This window comes from Delphinus delphis, chromosome 10 (assembly GCF_949987515.2).
Source record: "Delphinus delphis chromosome 10, mDelDel1.2, whole genome shotgun sequence".
In the NCBI taxonomy this organism is placed as follows: domain Eukaryota; kingdom Metazoa; phylum Chordata; class Mammalia; order Artiodactyla; family Delphinidae; genus Delphinus; species Delphinus delphis.
In genome coordinates, this window is record NC_082692.2 from 97,005,649 (window position 1) to 97,027,551 (window position 21,903).

The 21,903-nt window shown below is 38.9% G+C and overlaps 1 protein-coding gene across 6 annotated transcripts in view; it reads left to right on the forward strand.

The window, feature by feature from the left end:
• The window catches only part of FANCD2 (FA complementation group D2), a 56,879-nt gene that overhangs the window by 2,413 nt on the left and 32,563 nt on the right, over positions 1–21,903 (forward strand). For 5 of the 6 annotated variants that reach the window (XR_009520920.1, XM_060023037.1, XM_060023040.1 and 2 more), the window contains exons 3-17: positions 1,483–1,623; positions 2,212–2,279; positions 2,447–2,550; positions 2,959–3,019; positions 4,705–4,757; positions 7,491–7,569; positions 8,625–8,749; positions 10,550–10,637; positions 11,180–11,284; positions 12,631–12,731; positions 13,139–13,247; positions 13,474–13,509; positions 17,528–17,671; positions 19,556–19,690; positions 20,881–21,012. Coding sequence is in view for 5 of the 6 variants with exons in the window: in XM_060023037.1 (XP_059879020.1) it covers positions 1,483–1,623; positions 2,212–2,279; positions 2,447–2,550; positions 2,959–3,019; positions 4,705–4,757; positions 7,491–7,569; positions 8,625–8,749; positions 10,550–10,637; positions 11,180–11,284; positions 12,631–12,731; positions 13,139–13,247; positions 13,474–13,509; positions 17,528–17,671; positions 19,556–19,690; positions 20,881–21,012 (1,481 nt within the window). In the remaining variant the exon portion in view is untranslated. The remainder of the gene's footprint in view (positions 1–1,482; positions 1,624–2,211; positions 2,280–2,446; positions 2,551–2,958; positions 3,020–4,704; positions 4,758–7,490; positions 7,570–8,624; positions 8,750–10,549; positions 10,638–11,179; positions 11,285–12,630; positions 12,732–13,138; positions 13,248–13,473; positions 13,510–17,527; positions 17,672–19,555; positions 19,691–20,880; positions 21,013–21,903) is intronic. The other variant, XM_060023041.1, reaches the window with a different exon arrangement.

Genomic DNA, 21,903 nt, shown 5'->3' on the forward strand with positions numbered 1-21,903 from the left:
CCACCACTTTTTAAAAAATATTTATTTATTATTATTATTTTTAATTTTTGGCCGCATTGGATCTTAGTTTTGGTACACAGGATCTTCGTTGCAGCATGTGGGATCCTCCTCTGCTGTGTGAGGGCTTCTCTCTAGTTGTGGCACGTGGGCTTAGTAGTTGCAGTGGATGGGCTTAGTTGCCTTTTGGCATGTGGGATCTTAGTTCTCTGACCAGGGATCGAACCCGCGTCTCCTGCATGGGGAGGCAGAATCTTAACCACTGGGCCGCCATGGAAGTCCCTTACCTTTAAAAATCTTATGGTCCTCTTTCCTGCCTTAAAAATGATGATCTAGATAAATGCTATGATGGCGATGTATAAAGGAAAAGTATCATATCAAAGCAAGCACACCAGAGGCAAAGAAAGAGTACAGAAGCTGTCCATGTGAGAATGCAGTTGACAGAAGCCCTAAGAGTTCCAATGAGAAGAGGTTGATAGTCTTTCATTCATCACACTCATCCACTCTATTAAGGCAATTCTAACGTTGCTTCATTAAGGGAGAAGAGTAGATAATCATACTTAACTTCAGGTACTTTTTGGGTTTTTTTTGTTTTTTTTTTTATTAAATGTTAAATTCTCTAAAATTGCAAATACTCCTTTTTATTTTTTATTATTATTTTTTTTTGTGGTACGCCGGCCTCTCACTGTTGTGGCCTCTCGCATTGCGGAGCAGAGGCTCCAGACGCGCAGGCTCAGCGGCCATGACTCACGGGCCTAGCCGCTCTGCGGCATGTGGGATCCTCCCAGACCGGGGCACGAACCCGTGTCCCCTGCATCGTCAGGCGGACTCTCAACCACTGCGCCACCAGGGAAGCCCACCTTTTTGTTTTTGTTTGCTTATTTTTTTATTATTTCTTATGGATTGAAAGCCTTGGGATGAAATCAGTCTGGGCTTTGTACTCAAAGATATGACGTAGGAGAACCTGCTGCATTCTTTCTACCTCTATATCCTGATCGTTGGTTCTCAAACTTTGGTGTGCGTCAGGATTTTTACCTGGAGAGCATATTAATAATTCAGATTCCCATGCTCCATCCCTGAAATTTTGATTCTGTAGCTCTGGGACATGACCTAAGAATATGCTTTTAGTAAGCTTCCCAGTGATTCCAACACTGTGGTTTGTAGACCACATGAGACACCCTGACTGCTTTAGAATTTGGCTGGAAAACATTTCTCTGGTCATTCTTGGTAGAAGTGGCACATTTTGAATTCTTCAAATGAAAACTCAGTAAGTGAAAATAATTCAATTTGTTGATTGTTCTATTTGTTTGTTTGCAAGCCATTATTGCTGACACTTGTTAGAGAGAAAATTGCACAGCAGCATCAGTTCCAGTATAGTTCTTCAGGAACCCATCAACTTTCCTCTTAGGGTTATTGTTCTAGGGTTTACATTTTAACCTTTGCTTTACTATTTGTCACATTCTTGAAAATTTTGTCTACTTTCAGAAGCCAGGAAACAGCCGCTTTCCAAAAAGACAAAGAAATCTCATGTTCATAATGAAGTTGAAGAAAATAACAGTGTCTTTGTAAAGCTTCTTAAGACATCAGGAATTACTCTTAAAACAGGAGAGAATCAGAATCAACTAGGTAATATTTTAATCAAAATCTTTTGTCTGGGTATAGTGAATGGGCTCAGAACTGAATCGTGGATTTTCTAGAGAGGCAATGAAGATTAGAAATGGGAACACCATCTGTCTTGAGATAAGGATGAAACTGAAATTGCTTTTTAGAGAATGTTGTTATTCTCTTTGGTACTGATTAATGCATATTAAGTAAGGTATGTCTAATCCTTTTTTTTTTTAAGGAAGAATGTTATGTACTAGTATTACTTTATGTTTTCTTGTGAAAAAATAAATTAATACCTAGAGAGCAATTAAATCTGTGTCAGAATAATTTCAGAAGAAAATTTATAAAGCCATATAAGGCCCTACTTTGCGGGCATAGATTATTCCATCCAGCTAAGGTTTTGGCTTTCTTTATTTTTTAAGAATACTTAGTAGCTATCCTTTATAAAAGCTAATTCTGTTTTGCCGTGGGTTTATAAGAGTTGGCTCTGAAATTAGGTTGGAAATATCTTTATTGGTTTCATCAGACAGGAACCTAGGTCTTAGGAAAGTAAAACTCTGGTGGAAGTGTTAAAGACACTGGGGGCCAACGAGTCTTCTTTTCTCATAGCTGTGGATCAAATCATTTTCCAAAGGAAGCTCTTTCAGACTCTGAGGAAACATCCTTCTTATCCCAAAGTATGTATTTTCTCCTTAGTATTTTTGTTTTTGCCAGCAATGCTCTGGAATTGGGAGTTTAAAGACACTAGCATAAAGTTGAATAGGCTTGAATGATTTTAGCTAATCGACAGCAAATGTTAAACTAAAAATCTTACTCTTTTTTTTTTTTTTTTAATGTCACTAAGATAATAGAAGAATTCGTTAGTGGCTTGGAGTCTTACATTGAGGACCAAAACAGTTTCAGGAACTGCCTTTTGTCTTGTGAACATCTGCAGGATGAGGAAGCCAGGTGTGAAGACGAAGCACTGGACTGTTGCTGAAATTTAGTCTGTTACACTTAACTGGATTGGGAGGTGGGGTTGGGGCAGAATGCGATTTTTTGGAATTTTACTTTTGATTTATAGCTCTCTTTTCCTCAAAGTTTTAACCTAACCTTTAAATTATTAAGTTTATGATAACAAGACTAAGAACCAGAATGTTTTCTAGAATGTGTCTCACCTGTGTTGATACAATTTCAACTCCACTTGTCTGTGACTTAAAAGCTATCTTCTCATGTTCTGTATTTCTTATCTACCAGGATAGTTTCTCCTTAAAAATTACATAGTTAACCAATTTTACAGAGAAAGGATAATAAAAACATTAAAAGAAAATCAAAACAGAAAACCAATCTCTCCTTTTTTTTTTTTTTTTTTTACAGCATGGGCACATCTTACTGTAAGAGCCTCATTAAATTGCTTCTGGGGATTGACATATTACAGGTGAGACTGTACCACTTTTTCTGTGGACATTTAATGGATGTGATTTGTGGTGTATGCCCAAGTGTAAGTGGCTGGAGCACAGGGCAGAGCAGGGTTAATGGGAGAGTTTGGGTTTGCAACAGGTTACCACAGCCCTGTTGCTGACATGAATCTTGTAGGGCAATATCTGTGGCTTTGGACTGAGCTGATAAACCCAATACATCTTGAAGCCTCATTTATCCTGGCGGCCTCTGATTCCTGTTTTGTAAAGCTTCATCCTGTGTGTTCTGAGTACCTTGTATATCTCTGCCATATTCACATCTGCATCATCTCCCATTTAGCTTCGTATTTGCTTATTAACTAGATCTTTCCCTTTTCCTCCTCCTTTCTCTCTTAATTTATTGATTAGACAATCAGTGAGATGTTTTAAACATCTCAAATTATAGAAATGTATGTACAATGAAAAGTCTCCCTCCCACCCTGTCCTTCATTTTTCCTCTTTTCTTCTCTTGCACTGTTGATCTTAATTCCTTTTCATTGGAAATCTTGAATATAATTTAGTTAGCTTAAATCTCAGAGCTCTCTTGTTCCTCCAAAGAGAAATCTTTTCTTGCAAACTATTTGATAATCTGTTAAGGCCTGCATTTCATAGGTTAACAATTGTCATCATAATTAATAATGTTTTTGATTATCTGATTATTTTAATGTTGCCTTGATAGTCATTTTGTAATTTTTCAGAGGACAGATTATTGATAAATCTTTGTATTCCAACAGGTTATATTCAAAATATAGGCAGCATTCATGTGGACATACTTTCTTGTTTTTAAATCTTTATTGGAGTATAATTGCTTTACAATGTTGTGTTAGTTTCTGCTGTATAACAGAGTGAATCAGCTATATGTGTATATATATCCCCATATCCCCTCCCTCTTGCGTCTCCCTCCCACCCTCCCTATCCCACCCCTCTAGGTGGTCACAAAGCACTGAGCTGATCTCCCTGTGCTATGCAGCTGCTTCCCACTATTTTATATTTGGTTGTAATATAAGTACATGCCACTCTCTCACTTCGTCCCAGCTTACCCTTCCCCCTCCCCGTGTCCTCACATACATTCTCTACCTCTGTGTCTTTATTCCTGTCCTTCCACTAGGTACATTAGAACCATATATATATTTTTTTAGATTCCATATATATGTGTTAGCATACAGTATTTGTTTTTCTGACTGACTTCACTATGAATGACAGACTCTAGGTCCATCCACCTCACTACAAATAACTCAATTTTGTTTCTTTTTATGCCTCATTAATATTCCATTGTATATATGTGCCGCATCTTCTTTATCCACTCCTCTGTCAGTGGACATTTAGGTTGTTTCCATGTCCTGGCTATTGTAAATACTGCTGCAATGAACATTGTGGTACATGACTCTTTTTGAATTATGGTTTTCTCAGGGTATATGCCCAGTAATGGGATTGCTGGGTCATATGATAGTTCTATTTTTAGTTTTTTAAGGAACCTCCATACTGTTCTCTATATTGGCTGTATAGAGAATTTACATTCCCACCAGGTGGACATTCTTATAATGAGGATTTCAATTAGGCAGGGTTTTTCCTCCAAGAACTCTTGTTGGAGAGAATTACAGCTAATTATACATTTCTGTTGTACATTTCGAGACAATCTCCTAACTCCCTATGTCTTCTTTTTTAGCCTGCCATTATCAACATCTTATTTGAAAAGTTGCCAGAATTTATTTTCAAAAAGTAAGTGGAGTTACTCTGGAATGCTCAAAGTACCCTGGTGTACTTAGGTTTCTCTCTGAAAAGGTTGCTCTGAAGCATCATTGGTATGTCTGAAGATCATATTTATTATGCCTCCAGATTCTTAAATGACTACTGAAGTTTTACTGGGGTGACTTTCTTTGAAATTTCATCTATTTATATGTCCATGTATTCCTAGGATACACACTAAACTGGTAATAGTGGTTGTCTCCCAGGAGTGGAGCCACTTGGCTGGAGTTATATATTCTCTGAATACTGTTCTTTACCTTTTCAATTTTATACTGCATATGAGCTACCATTTTTAAAAATTTACTTTAAGGGAATTTCCTGGCGGTCCAGTGGGTAGAATTCCGGGCTTTCACTCTCTTGGGGCCTGGCTTTGATCCTTGATCGGGGGAACTGAGATCCTGCAAGCTGCGTGCTGTGGCCCCCCCCAAAAAATTCTTTTTTACTTTTCTTTTTTTTTTTTCTTTTTTACTTTAAAAAATAACTAAGGGACTTCCCTGGTGGCGCAGTGGCTAAGAATCCGCCTGCCAATGCAGGGGACGCGGGTTCAAGCCCTGGTCCGAGAAGATCCCACATGCCGCAGAGCAGCTAAGCCCGTGGGCCACAACTACTGGGCCTGCACTCTAGAGCCCGCCAGCCACAACTACTGAGCCCACGTGCCACAACTACTGAAGCCCGCACACCTAGAGCCCATGCTCCGCAACAAGAGAAGCCACTGCAATGATAAGCCCGCGCACTACAATGAAGAGTAGCCCCCGCTCACCGTAACTAGAGAAAGCCTGCGTGCAGCAACGAGACCCAATGCAGCCAAAAATAAAAATAAATAAATTTAATTAAAAATAGTAATAATAAAAAAATAAGAGAAAAAAAGAACAGCCTAACAGATAAGTACATAAAGGTCATGAATAGACAATTCATGGAGAAGAAATATGAGAGCATTAAACACTTTTTTTAATGCTCAAGTTCATTAATAATCAAATACAACAATTTCAAACAATAAATAGAATTTTTTTTCCCTCGCAAAGGATCTCTTGTTGAGTGCGATGAACAGGCTGCTCATATATCACTGGTAAACATATAAAGCAGTGTAATTACTCTGAAGGGCAGTAGGTTGTGTGTATCAAAACCTAAGATTTTGCATACCCTTTAATGTTCAGCCATGCCTCCAAATTTATCCTAAGGCAATACCTATGAATGAAAACAGTAATGAATAATATTACTGTTTAAAGTAACAAAAATTGTAAACTGAGATATTCAACTATAGGAGATTGGTTAAGTAAATTAGGTATATCCACATAATGGAATATCATGTGGACATTAAAAATTATAAAGAGGATTATTTAATACCATGCATTAATTGAAAAAACAGGCTACAAATCAGTATTTACAGTTCCACTCAGTATTTTGTTAAAGGTACATACATACACATTTACATAGATACGTATACGCATGTATATCAATGGTGGACCTCTCTGGGAGAGAGGATTTAGGTAATTTTTATTTCCTCCTTTTTAATATGTGCTGCTTCTAGGTCTTGTATGTAACAATAGTAAACTTGAAGATTTATCTTTAGAAATTTATGATTTGCCTGAATGGCATGCACTATGCTTTGTGTCCTGGCTAAGTCTTTTTTAGCAGTTAAATTTGTCTATAGTAAACAAAGACTGAGAATGCTGTCAAGAAGAGGGGCTGGAGGTGGTCCAAAAGTTAGATATAGGAGGCTGGGAAGAAGGCAGAGACTGTCATTTTAGGGGAAATAATACTAGAAAGTTATTTATAATAATTTATTATATTAATGATAATAATTAATGATTATTAATAAGTATTGTTATATTAATGATAATACTAATACAGAGCCAACTTCTCTGCATCCATAAATGGTTTTCAGTACTTTGACATAGTCTAAATCTGAAAATCTTCTGTTTCCATAGTGGTAAAAATTACTTGCATTTTTTGGTACTTTATCAAATTGATGTAATTAGTTTTTAACCTCTTATTTTATTTATTTATTTAGTTTTAAACTTTATTTAATTTATTTTTTAATTTATTTTGGCGGCTTTGGGCCTTGTGCGCAAGCGTTCTTTAGTTGCCGCGAGCAGGGGCTACTCTTTGTTGCGGTGCGTGGGCTTCTCATGGCGGTGGCTTCTGTTGCTGCAGAGCACGGGCTCTAGGCGCACACGCTCAGTAGTTGTGGCTCGCGGGCTCTAGAGTGCAGGCTCAGTAGTTGTGGCACAGGGGCTTAGTTGCTTTGCGGCATGTGGGACCTTCCCGAGCCAGGGCTCGAACCCGTGTCCCCTGCATTGGCAGGCGGATTCTTAACCACTGCACCACCAGGGAAGTCCCCATTGTTTACCTTTAAAAACAATTTATCTTACTCAATTTGTTAAAGTTTGTTACGTTTATTTTTTTTAATTGTTCATATATTTTAAGAGATACTCTCCAGACTTTTCTTCCCCTCTCTAAACCCTCCCCAGATATAGCCACTAACAGTTTAGTGCGTCTTCCTCCAGACATCTTTCTCAACATACATAAGCATATGTCTCATGCTTTTTTTTGTATTACCTGTGTGTTTAGCACAGTGTGCAACGCATGGTAAGTGTTTAGTAAATGTTAACTGAATGGCTGAAATGTTATATGCAGTATTAATGCTTGCTGCTGTGTAAGTCAGAAAGGCTACTTTCCTGACTTCTCATCCATCCTAACATTCAGCGTGAACAGTGATGGACTCAGCATGCCTCGACTCATCATCAATCAACTGAAGTGGCTTGACAGAGTTGTGGATAGTAAGGTATGTTGGGGACTTTTTCTGTCTCTTGGATTTATAGAGAGTGTGTTTTCCACACTTAACCAAACTTTTGGCATTTGCATGATATTTTTTCCTTTCTAAACAAAGAATTCATATTTTTCTATCCATTATCTTTTTTAGCTTTAATAATTTGAAAACCATGGTTATTTCACCCATTAAATTTCTCTAAAATAAGAAGTGTATCTAATTATGATGACTGGATGTCATTTATTAAATAAATATTTGGAAGGAATTCATTAACTTCTCAAAGTACAGAGATTATTATTATGTTTTATTTCTCAAAAGCAATGAGATCCAAAACCATCCTACTTCACTGCAAATGTGTTACTTTAATTACATATTGAGGAAGATTTCTTTGGGTTTATGTTACTTGTTATTAAGCACCTTGGTAAAGTTGAATCTGTTTTGAGCCTGTTGCTTAAGGCCCGTTTCTTTTCAGAGTTCTTAAATCATTCTACTAATTTTTGTCAGACATTCAAAGGCTAAATCTTTATTTGGAAGAACATGAGTTTTGGAATCTCATCTGGGCTGGAATTTTGGGTCTGCCACTTATTAATTGTGTATCTTTGAGCAACACATACCCCCTACATTTTAAAAATGGGAATACAGTTGTGAAGATTAAGTGAAATAAAGACAGTAGAAACGGGAAAAAAAAAAAGCAAAAGAGCCCCCAATTGTTGGACTTCCCTGGTAGTCCAGTGGTTAAGACTCTGCACTCTCCCTGCCAGGGGCCCAGGTTCAATCCCTGGTCGGGGAACTAATATCTCACAAGCTGCTCGGTGCAGCCAAAAAATTTTAAAAAAAAGAAAGAAAAAAAAGTATTAAATAATATGACATCCAGCCTATTTTTTTTCTATGTACCATCTCATGTGTGAAAATCTCTGGGTCACTTGCCTCTCTGATTTTAGGCTTTGAGCTTGAGTGTGTGTGTAGTTGTCGTATTGTACACAAAATAATTCCAGCTCTACATTTCATGAGTAGGAGGTCTTTCTCTATTCTGGGTAATGTTACAATTCTAATAGTCTCCTCCACTGCAGGATCTCACCACCAAGATCATGCAGCTAATCAGTATTGCTCCAGTGTACCTGCAGCATGACTTTGTCACCAGCCTACCTGAGATCCTAGGGGATTCCCAGCATGCTGATGTGGGGAAAGAACTCAGGTGGGTAAGCACCTCGTTGGCATCTTAAGCAAGACTTCACTTTGGGAGCCTTATCACTGCAGTATAAAAAGAGTAGTAATAATGTGTTTCTTTTTTTTATAAAAGAGGATGATACCCATCTTTCTAGGGTGTGGAATTTGACTTGCTTTTCTAATAATGAGTGGTTTTTTTTGGCTGCGTTGTGTTTTTGTTGCTGCGCATGGGCTTTCTCTAGTTGCGGCGAGTGGGGGCTACTCTTCGTTGCGGTGCACGGGCTTCTCATTGCGGTGGCTTCACTTGTTGCTGAGCACAGGCTCTAGGCACGCAGGCTTCAGTAGTTGCAGCACACAGGCTCAGTAGTTGTGGCACATGGGCCCTAGAGTGCACAGGTTTCAGTAGTTGTGGTGCGTGGGCTCAGTAGTTGCAGCATGTGGGCTTAGTGGCTCCACGACGTGGGATCTTCCTGGACCAGTGATCAAACCCGTGTCCTCTGCATTGGCAGGTGGATTCTTAACAACTGCGCCACCAGGGAAGTCCCTGGTTTTTAAATTTTATTTATTTATTTATTTTTGGCTGTGTTGCGTCTTCATTGCAGTGCGTGGGCTTCTCATTGTGGTGGCTTCTCTTCCTGCAGAGTACAGACTCTAGGTGTGCGGGCTTTAGTAGTAGTGGCACGCGGGCTCAGTAGTTGTGGCTTGCGGGCTCTAGAGCGCAGGCTCAGTAGTTGTGGCGTACGGGCTTAGTTGCTCCACGGCATGTGGGATCTTCCCAGACCAGGGCTCGAACCCGTGTCCCCTGCAATGGCAGGCGGATTCTTAACCACTGTGCCACCAGGGAGGCCCCAATGAGTGTATATTTGAGTAGATCCATATACTTTCTTTTCTAATAATGAGTATATATTTGAGTAGACCTGTGTATCTGTCATGAATATGAAGTCTGGCTTAGGATTAGGTGTATAAATTTGGTCTGCAGAGACATAAACATTATTCCTTTGTTTTGTTAACATTTTCTCTATCCAAGGGTGTCCTCCATCTTGACTGCACATCCACATAGTTTGTGGAGATTATTAAACATCAACTTCTTTGGTCCCTAAATGATTCATTCTAATGCACATTGCTGTGTCAGATCTATTGCAGACATCCATTGCTTACTAACGTTTACGTGAAAAATACTAATTGATAGGGCAATAATGAAGAAGAGGAGAACAACATCACTACATAATTTTATTTCTGTTTTAATGCAACCATGTATTTATCCTAGAAGTAGTTAAAAACTTCCAATTTGTTATACCTCCTTTTCTATAGTTGTCTGTAAAGCTGTCTCCAAAAATGTCCAGTGATTTCTTGCTTTTGTGCTTTTGGGCAGGATGCTCCTTCTGTGTATAGCACTGTATATACCCCACTTTGCCTGCTTGTCCTTTTGTATAACCTTTTCTTAGGATCCATCACTGTCCTTCTCTACTGTGTGCTACTGTAGAACCCTACTACTTACGTCTATCATGTTTATCACACTTCACTGTAATTGTTGTAGGTTTTCTTTTTCCTTTTCTCAGGAAGGATATATACTAAACTCAGTAGTGGTTTCCTCTGAGTAGTGGGGATGATAAGGTAGGGCTTCTTGTTTCTGCTTTGTTTATTGTTTGAATTTTTCAAAATGAGCATTTTTTTTTTAAACCAAGAGAATGTTAATGAAACATACTATAAATAGAATTTAATTGGAACTAAGTATATCCTCTCTTCCTATACCTTGAGTGATTTTCCCATCATTATTTGCCCAGCTCTGTTAAAATTTGCATAACTTCTCTCTTTCTCCTATTCACAGTGACCTTCTAACAGAGAATACTTTGCTCACTGTCCCAATCCTGGATGTCCTCTCTAGCCTCCAACTTGAGCCGAAGCTCCTGACTAAGGTAGGGAGGACTCTGCTCTCCAGAAAGAGTGCCAGCTTGCTTGCTTCCCAGAACCAGTGTCAATTAGTCATTGCCTTGGACCAATCGTATATAATGAAAATTTCATTTTGAAACAATGCTGAATGACGTTTGCTCTCTTTTTTCTTTTCAGTGAATTTCATATGCCATACTATGATAGATTAACTGCTCATTTTTAATCAGTGTGTTTTAGTGGAAATCTTCTGTATTGCCTGTATAGTTACAAACTGCTCCCATAAGAATAATAACTTTTTATGCCTTCCTCTAGCCAGTGGAAAATTCAGACTCCAAAATTAAGAGAAGACTTTCATGTTTATCACCTGTCTGTTTTTGAAGAAGCTGTAGCGTTAAAAATTGAAAGCTTGTAATTTGGAAAAAAAATAAAATGAGACGTTTTTCTTCCAAAATTACAAGTGAGAAAACTGAGTGAGAGAAATAATTTTTCTGATTTTATCTAACGAGTCAGTACTAGATTGAGGCATTAACATGAAAATATGTAAGGTTTTTGTGCTTTTTATGTTTAGGTCCGCCAGTTAGTGATGGGTAAGCTGTCATCTGTCATGTTGGACGATTTACCTATGATCATCAAGTTCATTCTTCATTCCATAAGAGCCACGGATGCACTTGAGGTACCCTACTGTTTCCCAGCACTGTAGGCAGCTAGATCCTAGAGAGTACAGGGGATAGCAGTGGTGCCCTTGTGAAACTCAGAAGTCAAAAAAAGACTAACCTTGAGGAAGATACATCAAGATAAATTATTTAAATTAATCGGTTCAAATTGCTCGTCTCTGTCCCGAAACTAATTGATAATGCTGATTAATCCAGCAGGGGAGAGAATGGAGCTACTAGCCAGACTTGTTCTATATAAGCTACTACAGGTTATATTTGCTATTTCAGTGTAATGCCTGAAGGAATTCTGAAATTTTAAAGAGCATGACAGGGACTTCCCTGGTGGTCCAGTGGTTATGAATACACCTTCCAATGCAGGGGACACGGGTTCAATCCCTGTTGGGGAACTAAGATCCCATGTGCCACGGGGCAGCTAAGCCCATGTGCCACAACTGCTGAGCCCACGCACCACAACTAGAAAGCCCATGTGCCACAACTACAGAGCCCATGCACTCTGGAGCCCGAGCACCACAGCTAGAGAGAAGCCCACACGCCACAACGAAAGATCCCACATGCTGCAACAAAAGATCCTGCATACCACAACTAAGACCTGATGCAACCAAAAATAATAAATTTTTTTTTTTTTTTTTGTGGTACGCGGGCCTCTCACTGTTGTGGCTTCTCCCGTTGCGGAGCACAGGCTCTGGACGCACAGGCTCAGCGGCCATGGCTCACGGGCCCAGCCGCTCTGCGGCATGTGGAATCCTCCCGGACCGGGGCACGAACCCATGTCCCCTGCATCAGCCGGCGGACTCTCAACCACTGCGCCACCAGGGAAGCCCATAAATATTTTAAAAAATAATAAAAAAAGTAAAGAGCATGGCATACTATACTCACATTAGCTATTTTCATCAGCTGCCTTTTTCAAAATGCCTTGTTTAACAATACATTTAATTAAATAAGTAAAACACTTTATATATTTTTGTCTGTGTCAGGTCTTAGTTGCAGCGCATAGGATCTTTCGTTGTGGCACGTGGGCTCTTCTCTTGGGGCACGTGGGCTTCTCTGTGGTTGTGATGCACAGGCTCCAGGGTGTGTGGGCTCAGTAGTTGCGGCGCACAGGCTTAGCTGCCCTGTGACATATGGGATCTTACTTCCCTGACCAGAGATCAAACCTGTGTCCCCTGCAATGGAAGGTGGATTCTCAACCACTGGATCACCAGGGAAGTCCTGACAATACATTTAATTTAATAATTCTTCTTCCTCAGTCTTTCAGGAAAATGTTATGGTTTTTCTATTGAAAGAATAGATTGTGCCTGTCTGCTGTGAATGAGCAGAACACATAGCTAATATTTATTTGCCGTAGGTAATTTCTGAGCTTCGGGAGAAATTGGATCTGCAGCATTGTATTTTGCCATCGTTGTTGCAGGCTTCTCAAAGCAAGGTGAAAAATAAAGGACAAAAAAGGTATAAACTCATGGAAAGTTATCACTGTTTTTCTCACATAGGCAAGGAAAGTTTTCTGACGTTTCTTCTGAATCCCGGACAGAAGATCTTAATACTTAACAACTACAAATAGTGGTAGTAGTATTACAATTGTGTACTACTATATAGTTTTTCAAATCATAATTCTATGTATAAGTGTGTGTGTGTGTGTGTGTGTGTGTGTGTGTGTGTGTGTACGTACTCCCTTTGCTCGGCAGATCAATTCCAGATAGACTGCAGTACAGTTTTACTAGTACAGTTTTACTTCAGTGTACACATGAAGTTGTGACTTGTTTTAAGGCACGTGGCTAGTAAGCAGGAACCCAGATCTTACAGATTCCTCTGTGGTAAGTGGAAGAATGATTTTTTTTTCCCTCTGCTACATGTAGTTCTTCAGGAAATCAAGAAAACAGTGGTCAAGACTGTGTTATTCTTCTCTTTGATGTAATAAAGTCAGCTGTTAGATATGAGAAAATCATTTCAGAAGCCTGGATTAAGGTGAGTGAGATCTTTAAACATTGAGGAAGAAATGGGTGGCAATCAGTGACAGATATGTAAGTAAAGGTAGGTTGAAATAAAAGTCTTAAAAGTCAGTCGAGTAGAAATAATAGATGATGGTTGCCAGATGGGCAGATTGGTTCTCAGATCAGAGAACAGAGCATGCTGAATAAGGCGAAAAATGTTCTTATGTGTTGTAATATTTTTGTAACCCTTGTTTTTGCAGGCAATTGAAAACACCACCTCAGTGTCGGAACACAAGGTACTGTTCATGTACTATGAATTTTAAGTCTTACAGATGTAAAATTAGTGATATTGGCTGGCTTTCCTTCCTGCTGTTTCCTCTGGCTCCTTCCAGTCATCCCTTCTGTGACTTTTGTAGCTGCTCTAATAAACATTAGCTGCCTGAGGAAGATGATCTGAAGGGGTGACTTGCCAGATGGTCTTTATTCTGGCAATAAAATGAAATAAAATATCCATAAGGGGAAATAGTAACATTCCAAGCAGGCATAATGAGTTGCAGTCAAAGAAGCTGAGTCCCCCGCCCATGAGGAGGTGAGAACTAGAGTCGCCTGGGTCATGAGTTAGGTATTCAGGCCCCTCTGTCTGTCTGATTGCCCTTCCTCCCACCACATGGAATTGTCAAGATAGTGGCATTTCATGTTTCACTTTCCTTTACCTGACAGAACTGAATCAAATATTCCATCTACTCTCAGGGCAGTGGTACTGAATCTGTCTTAAATCTGGAGATACTTTCTTCAGTCAAGAAGACAGATGATTGAATTTCTTGTGTACTGATTGGTTCCCTTTAAGGATTTTCTTTAGTTGGAATCTCTTGTTTTGTAGAGTTTTGTTAGTTGGATTATCCAGTTGTTAGATGACTATTTTAAAAGCTGCTGTGATACTGAATAAAACAATGAGAAACTCAATAATTTTTTGTGGTTGCCAGGTTGAGGGTGGGTAGGGAATCAGAATATCTAAGACAACGGTTTTATTATTGCATAACCCTTGACCTCCTGCATAGCTGTTTTTACAGATTTCTGATCATTGTATAAATATAATTTTGTATTCTGATTTTTTTTCTCTTCACATTGTGTCATAAACATTTTGCATGCTTCTGCATTATATTTATTGTCTTTTTTTTTTTTTCGGCCACGCCATGCCACATGCAGGATCTTCCCCAACCAGGAATTGAACCCATGCCCCCGGATTGGGAGCATGGAGTCTTAACCACTGGACTGCCAGGGCAGTCCTTTTATTGTCATTTTTAATAACTGTATTGTGTTCTGCTATAATCTGTCAGAATTTTGGTGTCTGAGTTGGGCCTTCAGTGAAGGGATGTCTCAAGTAATTTATTGTTTTTGCTTTTATTAATTAGAACATCTAACATTTATTAAAATATCTTTTCTCATTAATTGAGATATAATTGACATTTTATATTAGTTTCAGGTGTACAATGTAATGATCTGTTACTTGTATATATTGCAAAATGATCACCACAATACATTGTTAATGTCCATCACCATACATAGCTACCATTTTCTTTACTTGTGATGAGAACTTTTAAGGTCTACTCGCTTAGTAACTTTCAAATGTGCAATACAGTATTATTAACTATATTCACCATGCTGTACATTACACCCCCATGACTTATTTATTTTATAACTGAAATTTGTACCTTTTGGCCCCCTTTACCAACTCCCTACCAACTCCCTACCCCTACCTCTGGCAACCACCAATCTGTTCTCTGTATTTGTGAGTTCATTTTTGTTTTAGTTTTTAGATTCCACATATAATTGAAATCATACACTATTTGTCTTTCTCTGTCTGACTTATTTCACTTAGCATAATGCCTTCAGTGTTCATACATGTTGTTGCCAATAGCAAGATTCGTTCTTTTTTATGGTTGAATAATATTCTAGAGAGAGTGTGTGTGTTTATATCACATTTTCTTTATCCATTCCATCAATGGACACTTGGGTTGTTTCCATGTCTTGGCTATTGTAAATAATGTTCTAATGAACATGGGGTGCAGATATCTTTGTGAATTAGTGTTTTTTGTTTTCTTCAGATACGTAGCCAGAAGTGGAATTGCTGGATCTGTAGTAGTTCTATTTTTATTTTTTTGAGGAACCACCATACCGTTTTCCGTAGTGGTTGCATCAATTTACATTTCCACCAACAGTGCACAAGGGTTCCCTCTTCTCTACATCCTTGCCAACATATGTTATTTTTTGTCCTTTTGATGATAGCTGTTCTAACAGGTGCGAAATGATATCTCATTGTGGTTTTGATTTACGTTTCCCTGATGATTAGTTATGTTGAGCATCGTTACATGGAGGTTGGCTATCTATATGTCTTCTTTGGAAAAATTTCTATTCAGATTCCCTGTCCATCTTTCCCATTGTCCATCTGGATTGTTTGGTTTTTTCCTTTTGAGTTGTGTGAGTTCCAAGTAATTTGTGTTTTTCTTTTTTGTCTTGCTTGACTTTTTAACTTCTCTGTCTTTCTGTCTCTCTCTCTGTCTCTCTCTCTCTCTCTCTCTTTTTTTTTTTTTTGCGGTACGCGGGCCTCTCACTGTTGTGGCCTCTCCTGTCGCGGAGCACAGGCTCTGGACGCGCAGGCTCAGCGGCCATGGCTCACGGGCATGTGGGATCTTCCCGGACCGGGGCACGGCAGGCGGACTCTCAACCATTGCGCCACCAGGGAAGCCCATCTCTCTTTTTTAAAAAATATTTTTCTGTTACTTGGCAGCTGTAACTCTTTATTTATTTATTTGGCTATGTCAGGTCTTAGTTGCGGCATGTGGGATCTTTTGTTGCGTTGTGCGGTCTTCTCTCTAGTTTTAGCACACAGGCTCAGTAGTTGCAGCCCTTGGGCTCTCTGGTTGTGGTGTGCAGGCTCAGTAGTTGTGGCGCATGGGCTCTAGAGCGCATTGGGCTCAGTACTTGGCGGGCACGCGGGCTTAGTTGCCCTGTGGCATATGGGATCTTAGCTCCCCGACCACAGATCGAACCTGCATCCCCTGCGTTGGACGGCGGATTCTTAACCACTGGACAGCCAGGGAAGTCCCTCTTTTTTTTTTTTTAAACATAGGTAATACAAGCTAATTGCGGAGAAAAAACCCCCACAAGTAATCTAAATATGTGTAAAATAAAGTTTACCTCCACTCTCTGTGCCACTCTTCATGGATAATCATTCTTCCAGATTTTTTTCCTATTCATATACAAGTTGTATGTGTGTGCAAGTGCAGGCACACTCACTTTTATACATATTTGTACTTGTATATTGTTTTTACAAAAATAGAATTACTATGATTATTGCAGGTTGCTTTCTTTTGCTTCACAATATGTCGTGAATGTCTGTCAAAAAATATATCCTATCTCATTTTTTAAAATATTTTTTTATTGTTTAATTAAAAAAAATATTTTTGGGGGGCACACCACATGGCATGTAAGATCTGTTTCCTTACCAGGGGTCAAACCCGCGCCCCCTGCATTGGAAGCATGGAGTCTTAACCGCTGGACCACCAGGGAAGTCTCTAGCCTATCTCTCTCTCTCTCTCTCTCTTTTTTTTAAATAAATAAATAAATTTATTTATTTATTTATTTTTGCCTGCGATGGGTCTTTGTTGTGGTGCATGGGCTTCTCATTACGGTGGCTTCTCTTGTTGCGGAGCATAGGTTCTAGGCGTGAGGGCTTCAGTAGTTGTGGTGCACGGGCTTAGTTGCTCTGCAGCATGTGGGATCTTCCCAGACCAGGGCTCAAACCCGTGTCCCCTGCATTGGCAGGCTGATTCTTAACCACTGCGCCACCAGGGAAGTCCCCTATCTCATTTTTAATGGCCATATAATATGCTGAAAATGACCATCATAATTTTTATAACCTTTTTCATATTGACAGACATTTACAGACTCTCCAACTTTTCACAAAGTAATTTTCCTAATAATAATGAAAATTTATAGTGAAGTTGGCAAGTGACTTAATCTTTTTTTCCATAATAAATGTGAAGCTATTCAAAGTTATTTCTGTAATAATACTACTTTTGCTTGTATTCCAATATTTTTTTAAAAGGTACCAGTGGTTAATAGTTGTGGCACTTTATTGCTCTGAAAAATATTTCTGGGTTTTATGAAAACATAGGTACTCCCATGAGAGTATGTTGAGCAAATGAGTATTCTTTGTTTTAATGGGAAAAAGTTGAGAGCTGCTGTTTTGTTGTAGTAAATGTACTGATTTATTAAACTGTTTTCATGTTGTTGCATATTTATTGACAACAGGTTCTTGACCTAGCAATGCTTTTCATCATCTATAGCACCAACACTCAGACAAAGAAGTGCATTGAGAGGGTGCTAAGAAATAAGATTCGATCAGGCTGCTTTCAAGAACAGCTGCTACAGAGTACATTCTATATTCATTACTTGGTAAGTGTCAGAATAAGACAGCATCAGTCTTAAAGTTTTAGAGAGGTCGTTTTAACCTTTCCTACCCAGTGTGGGAATGATGACACCACCAGCTTTGCTGGGTGTAGATGTTTGGCAGGGAGCTCAGTATATTTCAAAACATAGTAAGATTATTACTTACCTTGATTGAGACATTATAATGTTAATCAAATCAAACTAAGATCGGTTTTCATCTTTTTAGCAAAAAAGTCACAAAATTGGTTTATGTTGAACTTACTAGACTCAAACCCCGAGTTCTTTTTTTATAGGAAATATTGCAATTCAGGTCTTCTAATGACATATTTATATAACTTTATTTTTAACCTAGAATAGAAAACTTTACAGCTCCCTTATAAAATGTCATCTTAGTTTCAGCCCATTGTTCAAGCCCATTGAGACTTTTGAATCTTAATTTTATGTTAATCATTTTAATTGTCTAGCTGTCTATGATCTGCAACTTTGATAAACTTGCCTTCTGTATCCTTTTTTAAGTAGTTTCTAAAAACCCCTGAGTATAACAGGATCAGAGGAATGCTAATAGAGATGTAATTTTGTATCTATTGAACCATCACTGTTTAGCCATTCAACACTATGACCCTGAGATGATCATTCCTGTTGAAATATAAACCATTTGAATTGGAATTTTATAATCTAGGAATGGTGTTTTCCAGGTGAATATTCAGGATATTAATAGTGTATATAGCTTCTTAGAAAACTGGGTGAACCAGAGGTTTAGGACCTGACTTAGGAACTAATGAGAATATGTAGCTGCGTCTTAAGACTTTATATTTATGGGCTTCCCTGGTGGCACAGTGGTTAAGGATCCACTTGCCAATGCAGGGGACACGGATTCGAGCCCTGGTCCAGGAAGATCCCACATGCCACGGAGCAACTAAGCCCGTGCGCCACAACTATGGAGCTTGTGCTCTAGAACCAGCAAGCCACAGCTACTGAAGCCCTCGCGCCTAAAGCCCGAGCTCCACAGCAAGAGAAGCCACCACAATGAGAAGCCTGTACACCACAACAAAGAGTAGCCTCCGCTCGCTGCAACTAGAGAAAGCCTGTGCGCAGCAACAAAGACCCAATGCAGCCATAGATACGTACATACATACATACATACATAAATAGACTTTATATTTAGGAATGGATTTAAAGTTTGTATTATTTTATCTTACAGTTCTTTCTGTGCTTATTTCTGCTATGATACATGTTTTGGGCTATAATTTTGCATAGGGCAGAAACCATATATAATTTTTATTGCATTTTCCTCAGTAAAGCATTATACCTATTTCAGTGCTTAATTTAAGATTTTGTTTTAATTGTGATGATATCAGTAAAGAAACTGGACATAACAACTCATTATTTATTCTGGTTCCATTAATGTCCACCTATACTACCTTCTTGGTAGGACATGATCAGTTCTCCTCTTGATGTTCTTTAAAAGAAATCAGTTTAATTAGCATTGAACCTTATAGACTGATTTCAAATCATAACCAAGGCAGAGGAGACCTGCTATATCCCCAGGGAGGCAGTAATGATTAAGTGAGGAAATTGGGATTTAGAAGATATGGATTCTAGTTCCAAACTGGGCAGATAGGAGCAGATTACCAGCTATTAGGCTTGTGGTTTAACTTCCTTGAGGTTACAGGTCAATTCTTACCCGTACGTTGAATCTCACTGATCCTGAGAGAAACTCAGAATGGTGAAGGATTATTCTGAGTAAAACAAAGATTAAAGTTCCTTCAGTTAAAATGAGAATTGGGGAGAACTCTGACATCTTAATAGGGTTAGCAATAGCAACTCTAGATGCTGTGATAACTAAGTTTCTCCCACAGCTTCATTTCTCTCTACTCTTCCCTCCTCAAGGTTCTTAAGGATATTTGTCCATCCATTTTGTCACTGGCGCAGAGTTTGTTGCACTCCCTAGACCAGAGCATAATTTTGTTTGGCAGTCTCCTATACAAATATGCATTTAACTTTTTTGACACTTACTGCCAGCAGGTATGTTGAAATGTTTATTTTGGGAAGGAGGGAACAGGGAAAAGGAAAGAAATGCAATTCCAGGTGACTTGCATGTGATCTTATGTTTTTATTTCTTCTTGTTTGGAAGACATTGAAGGAGAAAGAACTCTGAACTGGGAGCTGGGAAAACTTAATTCTAGTCCTAGTCTCAAAATGAGATTGGACTTGAGGATCTAACTCTGTGTTTTGAGCTTTAAAATTCTCTGAGTCCAAAATAAGGTCCAGCTCCAGTCAACTTCAAACAAACATTGGCTTAAAGGGCTGGGGTTATCGTGCAATTTTCAGAGTACAGTAATGGCAGTTTTAAACTTAGCTCTAAATAATCAACTGCCAATTGACCCTGGAGTTGTTCTCTAGAAAAAAGTGTGGTGGAAAAGAAATGAAGGAGAAATGCCTGAGGGCCTAACCCTGTTCCCATGAACACGGGACGCCAAATTTAGTAGCACATATCCAGTCAGGGAGGGCTGTACTTATGGAAAGTGATTATGAAAACAAAGTGTCTTATTTTGTATTGTTTATGTATGCTGTACCTTTATTAACAACATTAAAGCACATTTGAATGGAACTTTTAAAAATGAAGACAAAATTTTTTAAATTTAAAACAGAACTATAGACTCAGCTGGCATGAGATAGCTACTGCACTCGAGAAAACCATGTGACTCAGTGTGGAGCAGCAGTATAAAGGAAAGGGGGAATGACATCTAAAACTTTTGGGGGGAATCATCTTAATGTCGTAGAGACAACATCATTACCCATGTTTACTTGAAACATACAAGTCTAACTTATAAAAACCTTTAGCTCCTTGAGTGCTACCTTTTCAGTAAATTTCAATAGATTAAGTACAACCACAACTTAATGGGTAATATTTAACCCATATGAGAAAAAGAAAAAGACTACGCCAGGGAGCAAAATCAGGAGGGTTTAGACAGTGCTCACTGGTAAATTATGGGAAATAAGTGAAGACTGGATGGTAGTGTTGTTAGAGTGACATAATCCTAAACCTCCTGAATCTAACATTAATGAAAACTAGTTAATAGAATTAGATGATGGGATTGGGTGGGTTGGGATTTTAACCAAGTTGAGATTGGAATGGCCTCTGGCATGAACCTCTTTAGATGACCATACCATATTTTAGCTTCACACTGTCCTGTTGACTCTTCTCTGTATAGGAAGTGATTGGTGCCCTGGTGACCCATATCTGCAGTGGGAACGAAGCTGAAGTCGATACTGCATTGGATGTCCTCCTAGATTTGGTAGTTCTAAACCCATCTGCTATGAGGCTGAATGCTGTCTTTGTGAAGGTATTTAGTCCTACCATTGACATACTGAATCATTTTTTTTTCTTGCATATATTTGAGAGGTACCTGATATCTATGTTAGTTAACAGCAATTTATTTTGTACTCTAGATATTGAGCACTGTAATTGGTAGAAGCAGTTGATAATGGAGGTGAGGGTGATGGGGCAAATAATAGAAAAAATAACTCATCTATCTTTGTATTAATTCATTCAGTGAATACTTGTTTTTACCTAACCATGTGCCAGGCTCTATTCTGGGTGCTGTGGATATAAAAGTTAGTCTTTGCCTTTGATGATAGAAAGTAAGACACATAAGTAAGTCACTATAAATACATGATGAATTCTCTAATAACGTGCTGTAGATATACCAGAGCAGGAATAATTAACTGGAGAAGTCTTTAAAGAAGAAATAACATTGGAGTGATTCTTGAAGGATAGAGATTTGACAAGAAAAAGTAAGGGAAGTACATCTAGGCAGAGAACAGTTTGAACAGAAGCAAATTGGCACCACCCACGTCCATGGTGTGCCTGAGGGATGACAGGTAGATTAGCATGGTTGGCGGATAGGATAAGGTGAGCGCTGGTGGGAGATGAGGACATAGGACAGGGCCAGATTATGAAGGATCTTAAATACTATGCTAAAGAGTTGCAACTGTATTTTATGGACAAGAGGGAGCTTGTTACAAGTTATTGTGTTTTTTTTTTAATTCATTTATTTATTTTTAGTGCGTTGGGTCTTCGTTGCTGCACGTGGGCTTTCTCTACTCTTCATTGCTGTGTGTGGGCTTCTCATTGTGGTGGCTTCTCTTGTTGCGGAGCACGGGCTCTAGGCGTGCGGACTTCAGTAGTTGTGGGTCGTGGGCTCTAGAGCGCAGGCTCAGTAGCTGTGGCGCAC